The 13,272-nt window shown below is 49.7% G+C and overlaps 1 protein-coding gene across 4 annotated transcripts in view; it reads right to left on the reverse strand.

The window, feature by feature from the left end:
* Positions 1-623: 623 nt before the first annotated feature.
* The window catches only part of LOC133349283 (transcription factor AP-2-beta-like), a 37,931-nt gene continuing 25,282 nt past the window's right edge, over positions 624-13,272 (reverse strand). For all 4 annotated transcript variants that reach the window (XM_061562656.1, XM_061562654.1, XM_061562655.1 and 1 more), the window contains 3 exons: positions 12,004-12,122; positions 8,906-9,047; positions 624-1,490 (listed from right to left, as the gene is read on the reverse strand). In XM_061562656.1, the coding sequence (XP_061418640.1) occupies positions 1,196-1,490; positions 8,906-9,047; positions 12,004-12,122 (556 nt within the window). In that variant the 3' untranslated portion in view covers positions 624-1,195. The remainder of the gene's footprint in view (positions 1,491-8,905; positions 9,048-12,003; positions 12,123-13,272) is intronic.

Consider the following 13,272-nt stretch of genomic DNA (forward strand, 5'->3'; position numbering starts at 1 on the left):
GTATATATATATACAGCACAACGTCACGTGGTGTAATGAGAGGCTATTACGCAAGGGGCAAGAAGGAACATGTCGATGGTGATTAGCAATAGGACATCTTCTCTCAGCAGATTCATGGACGACAAGGTCTTGGAACAACGCATGTGACATTTATTAAACCAATGGCCAAAATTACGAAATCACTTTTTTTGTAGTAAGTCAAATGACAAAATATCATACAGATACAAATTTTCTATAAGCTTAGTCCAATTTGTTGTTGCTGTTGTAGCTGTGTTTGCCTTTATCCCTTTTTTTTGTAATACAGTATTTGTATTTTGATTGTCTTTTATCTACAAATCCCAACAATATACAATACACTGTATCCAGAACAGCCATTCATCTACTCTAATTTCCCAGCACACCATTTAAAATGACACGAAAACATTGATAGTGTTGAACATATTATTATCACGAGAATTCACTGATATACTGTAGCAAATGAAACGTGCACCGTATTTACAATCCCCAATAAAACTGCACATAAATAAATAGACATTCACGTCAAAAAGACTCCCCCCCCTCCCGCATCCCCCTCCACCCCTCCCCTCCACCCCCTCCCCCCACCCCTCCCCTCCCGCCCTCCCTCCCGTCGAAATTATATCCTAAATCGAGCGAAAGCGCCGAGACTCGGACCTGTCCAATGTGCGAGTCGGCACAGCACTGGAGGCTACGACGCACTCAGCTGGAGAATTAACCGCTAACAATTTGGGGCAGTCTGTTTAACACGGGCGACACAATTAGAATGCATTGAGGACCGTTGACCCGTGGCACGGGGGAAATAATAAGGGAGGGGGGGGGGTTGGACGAAGAGAAACCCTCTTCAACAGCGATTGAATCGCGTATTCGTAGGCGGCTCTTTCTCTCTCCGTGGTCTTCTTCCGCTTATTATTTCGTTCGCTGCCTTTTAGTGGTGTTGTTTTTTCCCCCCTCTCCTAAATTTGAGACAACGCGGCTATAAACTGAAACCACTGGAAGGTGAACAGAGTCCCGGTTTCAGAGCGTCCTTCCTTGCCCGATGTCACGGATAGAGCTTGCTTTGTTTGTGTTATCCTCCTTGCACACGCGACGACGACTTTCATCCTCCACACTCTCCTCCTCCTCCTCCTCCACCACCACCACCACCTCCTTCTCCACCTCCCAGCCCCCTCCAGCATCATCACTTTCGGTGCTTCTCGTCTTTGTCGCTCGCTTTGCCCGAGTTCTCCGCATTACTGTGACTGTTGCTGGAGCTGTTCAGGTACATCTTGTCCATGGCCTTCAGAGACTCGTTCAGGTAGTTCTGCAGGGCGGTCATCGCTGCGCAGATGGCGGGGCTGCCGAAGCCGTGCGTGATGAGGCTGAAGTGCGTTAGGCAGCTCTGAATGCCCGGCTCCAGGATGGGGGGAGGTCGCGTGTTGCCCAGCGGGGAACGGTCCTGTGTCAACAGGTCCATGAACTCTTTACAGATTTGCCTGCGAGTGAAGAGAAAGGTCGTGTTGAGGGGAGGGGGGTAGGGAAGCGGGATAGGGGGAGGCGAGTGGCGGGGAGAGAGGGTGAGGTGAGTGCGGTGTTAAGCCGCGAGCTTGTCTCTTTGGCGAGAGTCCGTTTAAATAAATACGGGGCAGTTTTGAGATCAACCTGGCGATGTGCACGTATCAATAATACCTAATTTACACGTCACAGTCATTTGTCAAGCCTCCTGTCGGATCAATCGTGTCGTGTCGGTCACGAGGGCTCTTTGGCCATACTTCGGGTCCAACGAACGGTTGCGTGAAGGGGACCCGTTCAGATATTATAACCAATACATTGTTAAATCTTGACTGAAAGCTTTCGTGACTGCAGGAATTCATATTCTTTGGATCTTTCGGTAAAGTTACGTAGATAGGTTCAAAGAAAAAAATAACAAAAAACGACGACGTTTCGATCACAACACAAGCGATCGTCATCAGGAGGAAACGTGATGACGATTGCTTGTGTTGTGATCGAAACGTGTATTTGTTTTGTTATTTTCTTTGAACCTATCTACGTGACTTTACCGAAAGACCGAAACAATAGACTGCTAGCCATGGCCAGGAATCGAACTCAAGCGGCGCTGGGTTCACGGTGAAGTGTGCTAACCAGTGCGCCACCACTCCCCCCGTGAATTAATAGAGGTCAAACATATTAACTCAACTTCCGTTTTCTGTATCCTCACATTAAAATTAAATATATCTACATATTTTAGTATATTCGCTTTCGTTTTTCCGGCACCACCTTAACCCTTTAGTCACGCGATCTTTGTGCTCATCAGTAGAGTAAACACATTGAAATATGTTAAATATATCCCGTTAAATGTGATATGTCACGAATGTTTTGCGGGGAATTTACATATCGATGTACGGCGTTATTATATGCTGCTGTAGTGTGCAATGATGCATTATTGCAATACGCAAGTCTATTTTTTTATATATTCATCTTAGAACGCAACACAAGTACCTGAGCTGCCGTTCGGTATAATTTAGAATAAATGAATTAAACAATTATAATATTATTATCACACACGTGATGGTCACTTGCGAAGCAGTCCTCAATGTAACGAAATCCGGCAAGTAGTTAAACAACAGTAGCAAGCATCACCATACTCCATACAATACAGTCTACATGCAGTCTACATGCAGTCTACATGCAGTCTACATGCGGTCTACATGCGGTCCACATGCGGTCTACATGCAGTCCACATGCGGTCTACATGAGGTCTACATGCAGTCTACATGCGGTCAACATGCAGTCTACATGCGGTCTACATGCGGTCTACATGCAGTCTACATGCGGTCTACATACGGTCTACAACGCGTTCCAGCGGGGTACTCCCCTTGAACAACGCACGCGCGCGCAGGCACTAAATTACACTCAGGACATCTTTTAATTGAAAAAATTGAAGCACCGAAACAATTTTTTTTCGTACTTTGCACTGGCATATTATCGTGTGGGGGGTCCAAATGAATGAAACGTGAATGGACGTTATATAGCCTCCCTCGCACGCGCAACGGTGTCATTGGTTTTTATTGAGCTGGATTCAAGAGAAGGCAAAGCGCCGCATGCAATGGCCCGTGTAATGCCGCATATAAACTGTAATTACTTAAGGAATTAAACATATATATATAATTTTACTGTAGACAAATCGTACAGGTAAACACACGTGGCGATTATTGTTTTTTTTATTTCCGTAATTTTAAAATAACGCGGACCGTGTGTTTTGTTTTTATCACTATAATCGATACTCATTTATCTTTACGGTAACTCGATACATTCGTCAATACACCCCTCCCCTAATGGGAAACCTCACGGACAGACGTTTCGGGCAATGCTCCCTTCTCCAGCAGCTATGAAGAATGGGCCGCTGTCGAGTTTGTGTTATTGTTCGCGTGTGCACCACCGCCAACACAGCAGACTGTATACAATAAAAGCTTACAATTAAATTACATTTTTTTTCTATTTAAAAAAACATTCTCGTATTAACAATGTGCTTAGACATGAACCTTACATTTACGTAGATACCTATATACCTATTTTTTTAATTATCCAATTCTCAAAACGTGTCGATCGCTCTTCATCGGTAGCCTCATTGCGTGACCTTCGCATTAAGGCGGTCGACAGATCAACATCGACTCTGAGCAGCAATTGCCAATTAACGGCTCCACTCGAACGCTGGATTGCCACGTGCGCCGAGGTGCCGTTTTAATTAACCTCGCAACTGCCGCGCTCCTCAAACGCCAACTGTGGGGAATTGTCGCAAATCGCTTCGCGTCGCTGCCGAGCCCAGCGCCCCCGTGCACGTGATTGTCGTCGAGTGCACAGGCACTGCAACTGCGCCCGAAGGACGCGCACGACGGGGAGACGAACACGGGGCACGACATCAATCCTCGTGCCAGGCTCGTGCCAACCAACGACGCTACTGCTCTGGACAACGGTGTCCGCTCTATCCCGAACCGCGACCCTATCCGTATGCATCCATGAATGTCGAACTTTTTTCGCACCGTACGTAGCCAACCGCGCTAATCGGAGGTGCGGGAGAAGGAAAACAATGAACTATTTTCTTGAGAACTACGTCTAGTACTTTAGTTTTGCTTTCCTTCCCCCGCACCTCCGATTAGCACCGTTGGCTACGTACGGTGCGAAAGAAGTTCTACATGCACACAACGGCCATTGTTTCTAGATCAATTCTGATCGTGGCAGAAGCACGGTGCTTTGTCACTGCATGGCATTAGGGGCCATCCATTTAGCACGAACGCAAAAATATGTTAAAACATGATCCCTCCCCCCTCCCTGTACGCACGCGGACTTTTTACCCCCCCCCCCCCCACCTGTGTACGTAGCTTGACGCACCCCCCCCCCCCGAATCCTATAGAACGACCGATATTTAATCCACGCAGAAACGATCAAGGATGAATAATATTAACGTGTTTAAGAAAACAGACAGTCCACCGCCGGACTATCTAACTCATTTTAAGGCTAATGTAGACAAATTATTATCGAAGCTTCACTCCCCCCCGTTTCCGATGCGTACGCACATTGTCAGTAGACCCCCCATACGCAAGCGAACGCATTTGGGTTAACCCCCTCTCCCCCCTCCATGCGTACGAACTAAATGGATGGCCCTTTACCACTGCTTATTGCTTAGACGCCATGCACACAGTCTTCATGTACAATCACAGTCAAGCATTGCACTGAAGCGAAATAAATACCGAATGATGTGTTCAATATGAAGATGCGTGCACCCCTCTGTCAATCCACTGCTGCGTAAAACAAACAAAAGCCTCTCCCCCATGCCGCGTCAGTCACGAGGGTTCTCGTTCGGCGATATTTCACCCGGCCGGTTCTAGTGCGGGACGGTGAGGATGGTTGGTGCTGGGCAGAACCGATCCGTGCCTCGCTCGACACTCGCGTTAACCGTGGGCACCGGGGGGAGGAGGGGGGGCGGAATCGAACTCGGGTATTGAACGGCTCCAATAACGCAACCACCGCGCTCCCACTCGAACGCATTCAGCGTGAGGAGGCGATATCCTGAAGGCTGGACACGCAGACCTAAGTCGACGACGACGACGACTTACGACTCTCGCTCATCAACCGCGCACGCCGCACGCGCTGACAGACGCCCGCGCGACCGCGCTGCGTTCAAGCGCCGCCGCCAGAGTGGCGCGCGATTGGCGTCCGCGCGGACGTGGAGTGATCGTTTAATCACCACCGCGCACTGGAACGCGCATAATGAGCAGCGCCATCAGTCAGCGCCGGCACCCGCAGCACAAAGGGGGAGGCCCCGTCTCGAGGGGGATGGGTGATGAGAGCGACGCAACGTGAGGTCCAATCAATGCCGCCTCTGTCACGATCCATTTGCTGTCATAACAACAACAATAAAAAGAAGCACGTCTCCTCTGGACAAGGAACGACGCTGCTCTTAATTTGAACCGTTTGAGACTCGTACTTCGGATGAAGCAGTCTTCCCCTCGCCCCGCGCCCTTACTCGCGTGACGGGGCGCTTTGGTGCCAAGGGGGTTGGTGAATCGCGCAGAGATTGGGCTTCGAAGGTGGCCAGGATGTGGCTGGCAGTAGCGAGAGAAATATGTTTGTTCGCCCGTCTGTGCGGACGTTGGCAGCGTCATCCACTCGTGCGTTCGGTGGGTGTTAGCCGGGTGCTTCGGTCGCCGCAAGGAATTATGGCAGATGGTCAAGAACGCTGACGGGTTGTCAGCGAATGAAAAGAACTGCGTCCAAGAGGACGTCCATCAATAAGGTGGAGCGATGAAGTTATCTCGTGTGCAGGTGCTAGGTTGGTTATTATATCGCGGATTGACGAGGCCTTCATACATTAGTGGGTTGACCATGGCTGCTGCTAATGATGATCATGATGACAGCGACTTCGGTTTCTCCCCACACGCAGAACACTCGGTGCTTTTTCTGGAAGACTTTGCTGTTTTTTCCTGGATTTTTCTGTTTGCGCATAGTCACTTTAATATGTTTCTTGTTCATGTTTTCGTTTGTTAAGGTTGCACCCGATTCAAGAGCCGAATGGCTCGCAGGGCTATACCAAATAAATGAAACTGAAACTAGGATTTGGACAAACTCCCCAACGTGAAATTGAAACTTCAAACTCATGGGGACTTTTGCGTATTGAAAAACAAAAGGTTGCATGGTGATTGCAAATGGAGTGAGCCGATCAGCAGGTCGTGTGTCGTGGGGTAGGGTATGGAAACTCCCACCTCTTCCAAGACGTCTGACCAGCGTGGAAGAGTAGGCCAAACACCCTCGTGAGCAGGCAATTGCAGAGCTGCGCCTTTATCGTCCATTGTAAAGAGAAGGGGCAACTGGCCCTGGCAAACAGATGGTGTCCTCATGACAACGTTGTTTTGGATTAGGTCACGTAAATGTAACAGTGTCCTAAACCCACTTCCACACGACACAGCCAATTAGTAATGTTTGTCACGTGAACAGAATAGTGCAAATTATTTACTACATCAGCACCACCGGTGTGTTGGAGAGCAAAACCCACGACATATGTAATTGAGTGCGACGTTTCGCTGGTGATCACAACAACCGGCATCATCAGGCATGTCTGGTATGTTCAGTTCACGTGACAAACTTGACTAATTGGCAGTGTCGGGTGGAGGTGGGAGTACAGCACATTTACATTTACGCGATGTTACCCCCCCCCCAAAAAAAAAGCCTTATCATGAACAACATTGGTCGCCAAAGCCTGCGTTGTTAGATGATGAACCATCGGGAGCGCATCTCGAAATCCGTAACGTCAGCGTTGCAGATGACGAGCATTGATGAGCACGTCCCAAAGACATGTCCCGGGGGGGGGGGGGGGGGCATTCCTCCTCACGACAAACTCGCCGATACACATACGACTAAACGATACGCATTTTTCTTCTCGGTTCTTTCGGTAAAGTCACGTAGAAGGGAGGTAATAAAATAATAAAAATAAAACATAATAAAATAATTCTCACGACGTTTCGGCCACAACGCAAGCAGCCGTCCTCAGGTGAAGAACAGATCTGTCGATAGACCTGTTCTTCACCTGAGGACGGCTGCTTGCGTTGTGGCCGAAACGTCGTGAGAATTATTTTATTATGTTTTATTTTTATTATTTTATTACCTCCCTTCTACGTGACTTTACCGAAAGAACCAAGACGATGAATCCCTGCAGTCACGAAAGCTTTAAATCGAAAGATACACATTATTTTTATCTTACCAGGTAAGGCCCACCGAGCTAGAGAGCTCTTTGTCAGAAGCGACCTGGACACAAATGGTAGCCCAACAAAGTGGATCATCATCACGTGGAAATTTAGCAGCCAAATACTCTGAGCGCATGTTGATTCTAAATGTAGAGGGAAAATCCGGAGTGCCCGGATGAAAAATCCACACGACCACGGGGAGAGAGGATATACAAACTCTAAATATACAGGCGTCGTTAGGGTCGGGATCGAACCCACGACCTCCTGCATAAAAGGCGAGGGAGTTAACATCTCCTAGCGGCCTTCTCGCCACCGCACATCGTGCAGTACACCACGAACAAGCGGCCACAGATTGCTTCCTTCGTCAACGGTGGAATCGAACCACATCGGTTTGCACTTGTACATACGTACATGTTGGACTTCTTTAGCACCATACGTCGCCAACCGTGCACAATCCGAGGTGCGAGCACGGAGAGCAATACCCCAACTTACGTCCCCGCCCCCCCCCCCCCCCCCCCTTTGCCGTCGTTTCTCAAATACGCCGTCGCTTTACGAGTCCCGCTAACCAATTTGCGACGTCTCAACTCCACACACTCCCGTCATCGATGGCATCGTCCGTCCAACCCACTACTACCACTGACCCTACTACCACTGACCCTACTACCACTGACCCTACTACCACTGACCCTACTACCACTGACCCTACTACCACTGACCCTGTCAATTGCTTTGATTTGACGTCGTTTCAATATTCGTCGTCGCACCTTTCAGAAAGGCAATCCCCCCCCCCCCACTCCACCCCCAACGTACACCGGGGCATTACTGTACAGGGTGGTCCAGACGTCTTGTGACCCACAATTAATTTGACCTCTAACATTTTTTCCCCTTTGCATATGCCTTTCTGTTTTAAATAAACCTTGTGGTGCTACATGCTCTTAGCGAGCACCTGTCAAGTCCAGAATGAATGACATCGCAAGATCGTTGAGAGATGGGTGACACTTTGCGGAGACCTTCATCCAGCAGTGGAGTAAGGTCTTGACTACGCACGGCGGGGTGGTGTGACCGTAACCCACGCTCGTCCGCTTTGACCTCCACGGTACTCTCCTGGCGTTCACACACCGCCCCAGGTACTGATTCCAGTCTGAGCCGACCTAGGGGAGGTCCATGACCGGATTCAGATATAACTCAACACCGGTGTTAGCCGTGGTCGGGAATCGAGCTCGGGTTGGCTGTCATCATCAGGGCAGTGCACTAACCACTGCAGGAGCGCCTGCCACCAACCAAAGACAAAAACCCCCCGTATAGCCTTAAGAGAGTGTTGGGGCAAGTGCTGCTAGCGAGCAACTATGAAGGCCGTCACGGCAGACGAGGGCCACCACCACGCCCTGCCGCCTTTGTCTCCCCAGTGGCGATGTTCACACCAGCTACTCATTTGTGGATGAGTCGACCTAGGGGAGGCCCAGGACCGGCTCGGCTAATCGTCACCAGTGTTGGCCGTGAGCAGGAATCGAATCCGGGTCGCCAGGTTCGTAGCGCAGCGCGCTAACCGTTGCACCACCGCTCCCCATGCCAACCAACCAACGCACACACACACACAACCGTCCTACGAGAGAACGCCTATGTGGCCCTGGAGGCGTCACACTTTGAAAGCCAGCGTGCAGCAGGGGACCTACTTTGTGGCCAGGAGCATGTTCTTGCGACTGTGCAGATCTCCTGGGTCCGAGTGCTGGCGATTTAGAAAGTCCGCTGCGGCCTTAGCGGGGAATTCTGTCTCGCAAACAAATCCAAAATCCCGGGCGAGGTGCACTGCTTCTCCTGCTCGAGAATAAAACAAGACACGCGCACACAGACGGACAGACAGGGACGACGATCCCCCATGTAGCCTTTCACAGACTGTTGAAACAAGCGCTGTTAGCGAGCGCCTATTAAGGCCCGAACGGGGCCACCTTTGACCTCTCAACACTCTGCATTGATGCTCCCACTCCGCATCAACCGGTTACTCATTTGAGGCTGAGTCGAGCTAGGGGAGGCCCATAACCGGTCCTGTGTGCTCTAACCACTACACTTACGGACGTGCGCATGCCCGCACATGCGCGCACTAACATCGTCATGCTCGGTCACATAGTGCCTTTTGACAGGATGCCACTTCGAGACAGGCTCCTATGTGCAGGCTGCCCGTTCTGAGCAATCAGGTCTCATTCATGTCCAGGCTAAGACAATCGATCTACGCATCTGCCCGTGCAGACGCGTCTCCTCTGGATTGTGCAAAATATGCGCGTGATGCATGCGATGTGTCGGAAATGTGCACGCGAGTCTCCATCCCAAAATGTTTGCGAGCGGTCTTTGAGGTTTGGTGATTCCTTATCCCCCACCCCCCCCCCCCCCTAGTGGAGCATGCGAATGTGATTTGTTGTTGTTAAAATTACCAAACGGCTTGCCCCCTTCTTGTCCTCCTGTCGCATACAATAATGAACTCAAGTCCGCCATCTCCGTCGTTTTGAGCTGAGCGGCTACGCAGAGCACTGTGCGGCAGCATATGCGCAATGGTGTACGTCGAACTTCTTTCGCACCGTACGTAGGCCACCGTGCTAACGATGATGGGGTCAGCTTGACACACAAAGAATTCGTCATTTCCTCTTTAATGCTGTGTTGCTTAAGAGGCTTTTTTTTGCACGTGCACAGTATAATGTGACTCGATCTTTTTACGAATCGTTGCACTGTATTTGCTACACTATCTACGCGAGCACTGGTGCTCGTAGGTAGCAAATCGTGAACACTTCTGCTCTCGCCGCTGCCACCGCTGCTGATGTGGATTCTAGTCTGAAGGCGGCGGTTTTAAAAGGCGTGACATAGAAGGCGCTCAGGGCTGAAGCGCTCGACTGTAGCATGTGCGGGATAGAATGGGATTCGGACGTTTCCACAAGGCACAAAACACACGGCGTTTGAGGCTGTCACCGCCGCAGCCCAAATATCGTTCATTGGGGCGACGCGGCGTTTTTAACCGCGTAGGAAATGGGCACTCCGCGCTCGTAATTAGACATCGGGTAATGAATGTAATATTTTACGTGGGCAAACGAAGTGATTATGCGAAATCTATTTACGCGGAGAGAATTCTCGTAATGCTTAACGAGACGTAATGAACAAATAATGTTATATTATTTTCGCTTTAATGAGGATGCTTTCTTCGGATTACATTAAAAGGGACCGACGATATTGGACGGGGATGTCTGCTGCCTCGTTGTGCTGCGAGTCGCTCTGCTAATCATTTGTTGGGAGCGAACAGAACCCTAACGACCTCGGCGCTAAATGTAATAACACCATTCCTTTATATTACACGAAATAAATACTCGTTTAACAAGCGAGTGCAAATTTAAATTAACTTTTTCCCTGTTTTTACGATACATCACGTTAATACAATAACGGTGCGGAGACTTTTAGTTTCGCTTATCAATTGTAACTAAAAAAAATGTAACATTCGATTCTGTTAGATGACAGCATCGTGTGGCAATTATAAACTCCACATTGTAGTCCGTATGGACTGCTCATTAAGTACACAGGCAGAACTTATGTAACAAATTCAATCGAGACGCTGCAGAGCCACGCATTTGAGTACATGCATTGCCAGGGCTCCATCGCCTGGAAGGGAGTTGATCTCAACAACAACAGCCACATGGGCAAACTCACGCAGGATTTGTTTAAAGCTACCCTGAACTGCCGATGAGACCCACCAGGTCGAAACCGGTGCAGAGTTGCTTTGCTTAAACAACTGACGCTGTTTAACAGAAGCCCAGAAGGCCGATATGCCGATGGACTTAAAAATAAACGAATTCGTTTGACAGCGGGGACACGGAAGGAAGTCGATTCATTTAGGGAAATAATCTGACGACGCAATAAGCGCCCTAAGCTCATATGCAATGCATTGAAGGGGTCACGGTTAAACATGTAAGGGCTGAGAATACGTGCAATATAGGCTATAACGTTGCTTCCACATGTGCTCCCACTGCTAAACGTAAAGGAGCAGCCCTGCAATTGCTCGCTCATGCCCCTGCTGAGGGGGGGGGGGGCTACCCACACTTTACCCTACCACACGCCGAGAGGGGTGGGAGTTTTGAGAGGTGTGCTGGGGAGGGGGTGGAAATCGAAAAGAAAATGGCTCGCCGGGAGGTTGAATGAAGGCAGTTAACGAATGGTGGACGTCTCCGCAGCAGTGTTAAGTCTGAGAAGTGTTGTCTCGGCACAGACAGCAACAACCCAACCAGCGCGGCAGCGTCCCCGTGCCGACTGCGCGACGCAAACGTGTTGACGCCGTTCAACAAAAGAGCCTCGTCTGAGTTGGGAGGGAGAGCTTCTCATTGGCAAGGCGCTGCCTTTACCCCCCTCCTCCTCCTTCTAGCCCCCCCAGCCCCCACCCCACCGCCACAAAAAAAGGTGAGAAAGAGACGCTAATTTAGAGACGCTGCAGCAATTGTTTAAGCACCGGCTTCTATTGCGCGCGGCTTTTAAGTCACTTGAAGAAGGAGGAGAGAGAGAGAGAGAAAAACACCAGGGAGAGTTTGCTAAGGGGTAAAGACGCTAATTATCCGAGTGTAATGAGACGTGAAACTGATTACTGGTTTGACTTTCCATCAAATCGCCCCGGTAAGGGAAGGTTTATAAAGTGGAGCAAAGAAAGATTGAGAGGGGGGAAGAGAGAGAGAGAGAGAGAGGGGCGGAAGCCACGACAAAGTGACGCGGTAATTGAGACGCGGATTTTCGGCCGTCTTCTTCTTACCCTCCACCAAGGAGGTGAGCAAAGTGACGTTGGCGGCCTTGCGTCGCCCCGCCGGCAGATTCAGACCGATTTTGTCCAATTTTTCCCGTAATGATCTTCCACCGTTCTTCGACTTTGCCCTGTTGAGAACAGCAACAGCAGCACACCACCACACGCATACGCACACACACACACGCGCACACACACGCACACATACACACGCGCACACACGCACAACACGGTTTGTTTGTGGCCGCTTACAATTGGGCTCGTGGTGCGCAGGTTTCAATGCTAGTAACACAAACGAGCGCAAACGCATTCGGCCATAAACACTGCCCTAAAAGGAAAGCATACATAGAAGAAGACGTGAGAACATATACAGCATGATATATGTAACAACGATCTCCCGTATAGCCTGAACAGGCTGCTGGGCCAACTGCTGTTAGCAAGCACCGATGAGGCCAGCACGGCCTTTGTCTCCCCAGTGGCCATGATTTTACACATCGCACCAGGAGAGGCCCAGGTCCGGTTGAGATAATCGTCACCGGGAATCGAACCACGGTCGCCAGGTTCGTAGCGCAGCGCGCTAACCACTACTAGACTCTCGCTCACCACATGTCGATTGTATATAAGACACAACACAAAACAAAGTAGGGCTGAGCGATTTCGGGAAAATATCTAATTGCAATTTTTCTGAGCGATTTGAAATCGATTAATCGTTCGGCCCTAATACAAAGTTCCCCACCGCCCCGGACAGCTTTGAACATACTATTGGGACAAGTGCTGTGAGCGAGTATCTTTAAAGGCAGACAATATGCACTGGGTCGTGATGACAGCAAGTTCCAGCACCCCCCCCCCCCCCACACACACCCTGATGATCTTTAAAATATTTAAGGCTGAGTCGACCTAAGGGAAATGTTGAAGATCGGTTCAGATATCACTCGTGGACCCGGAATCTCTAACTCTGGGAGCCACGTCAGCTATTCACACGCTCACAGTTTATCATGACATTGTTACAGCCCTTTGTCAGAACAACGTGTCGGTCACTCGCGTTGATTGACCATACTTCAACAAGCTGGTGGGTGGACGTGGTTGAAGAAAGGGGTCACAAGGACTGTCCGGCCCAGATATCACTCGCTATCAATGTCAGCTACGGCCGTGAATTGAACTCAGGTGGCCGGAGTTGTATAACGCAGTACACTAAGCATCGCACCACCCCGTGTACAAATACAAAGGTAAAGATCCCCCGTCTAGCCCTTACAGATGCTGTTGGGGCAGAAAACGGCGCAC

Source organism: Lethenteron reissneri, chromosome 29 (assembly GCF_015708825.2).
Source record: "Lethenteron reissneri isolate LAM-NWPU_2019-01 chromosome 29, ASM1570882v1, whole genome shotgun sequence".
Lineage (NCBI taxonomy): Eukaryota > Metazoa > Chordata > Hyperoartia > Petromyzontiformes > Petromyzontidae > Lethenteron > Lethenteron reissneri.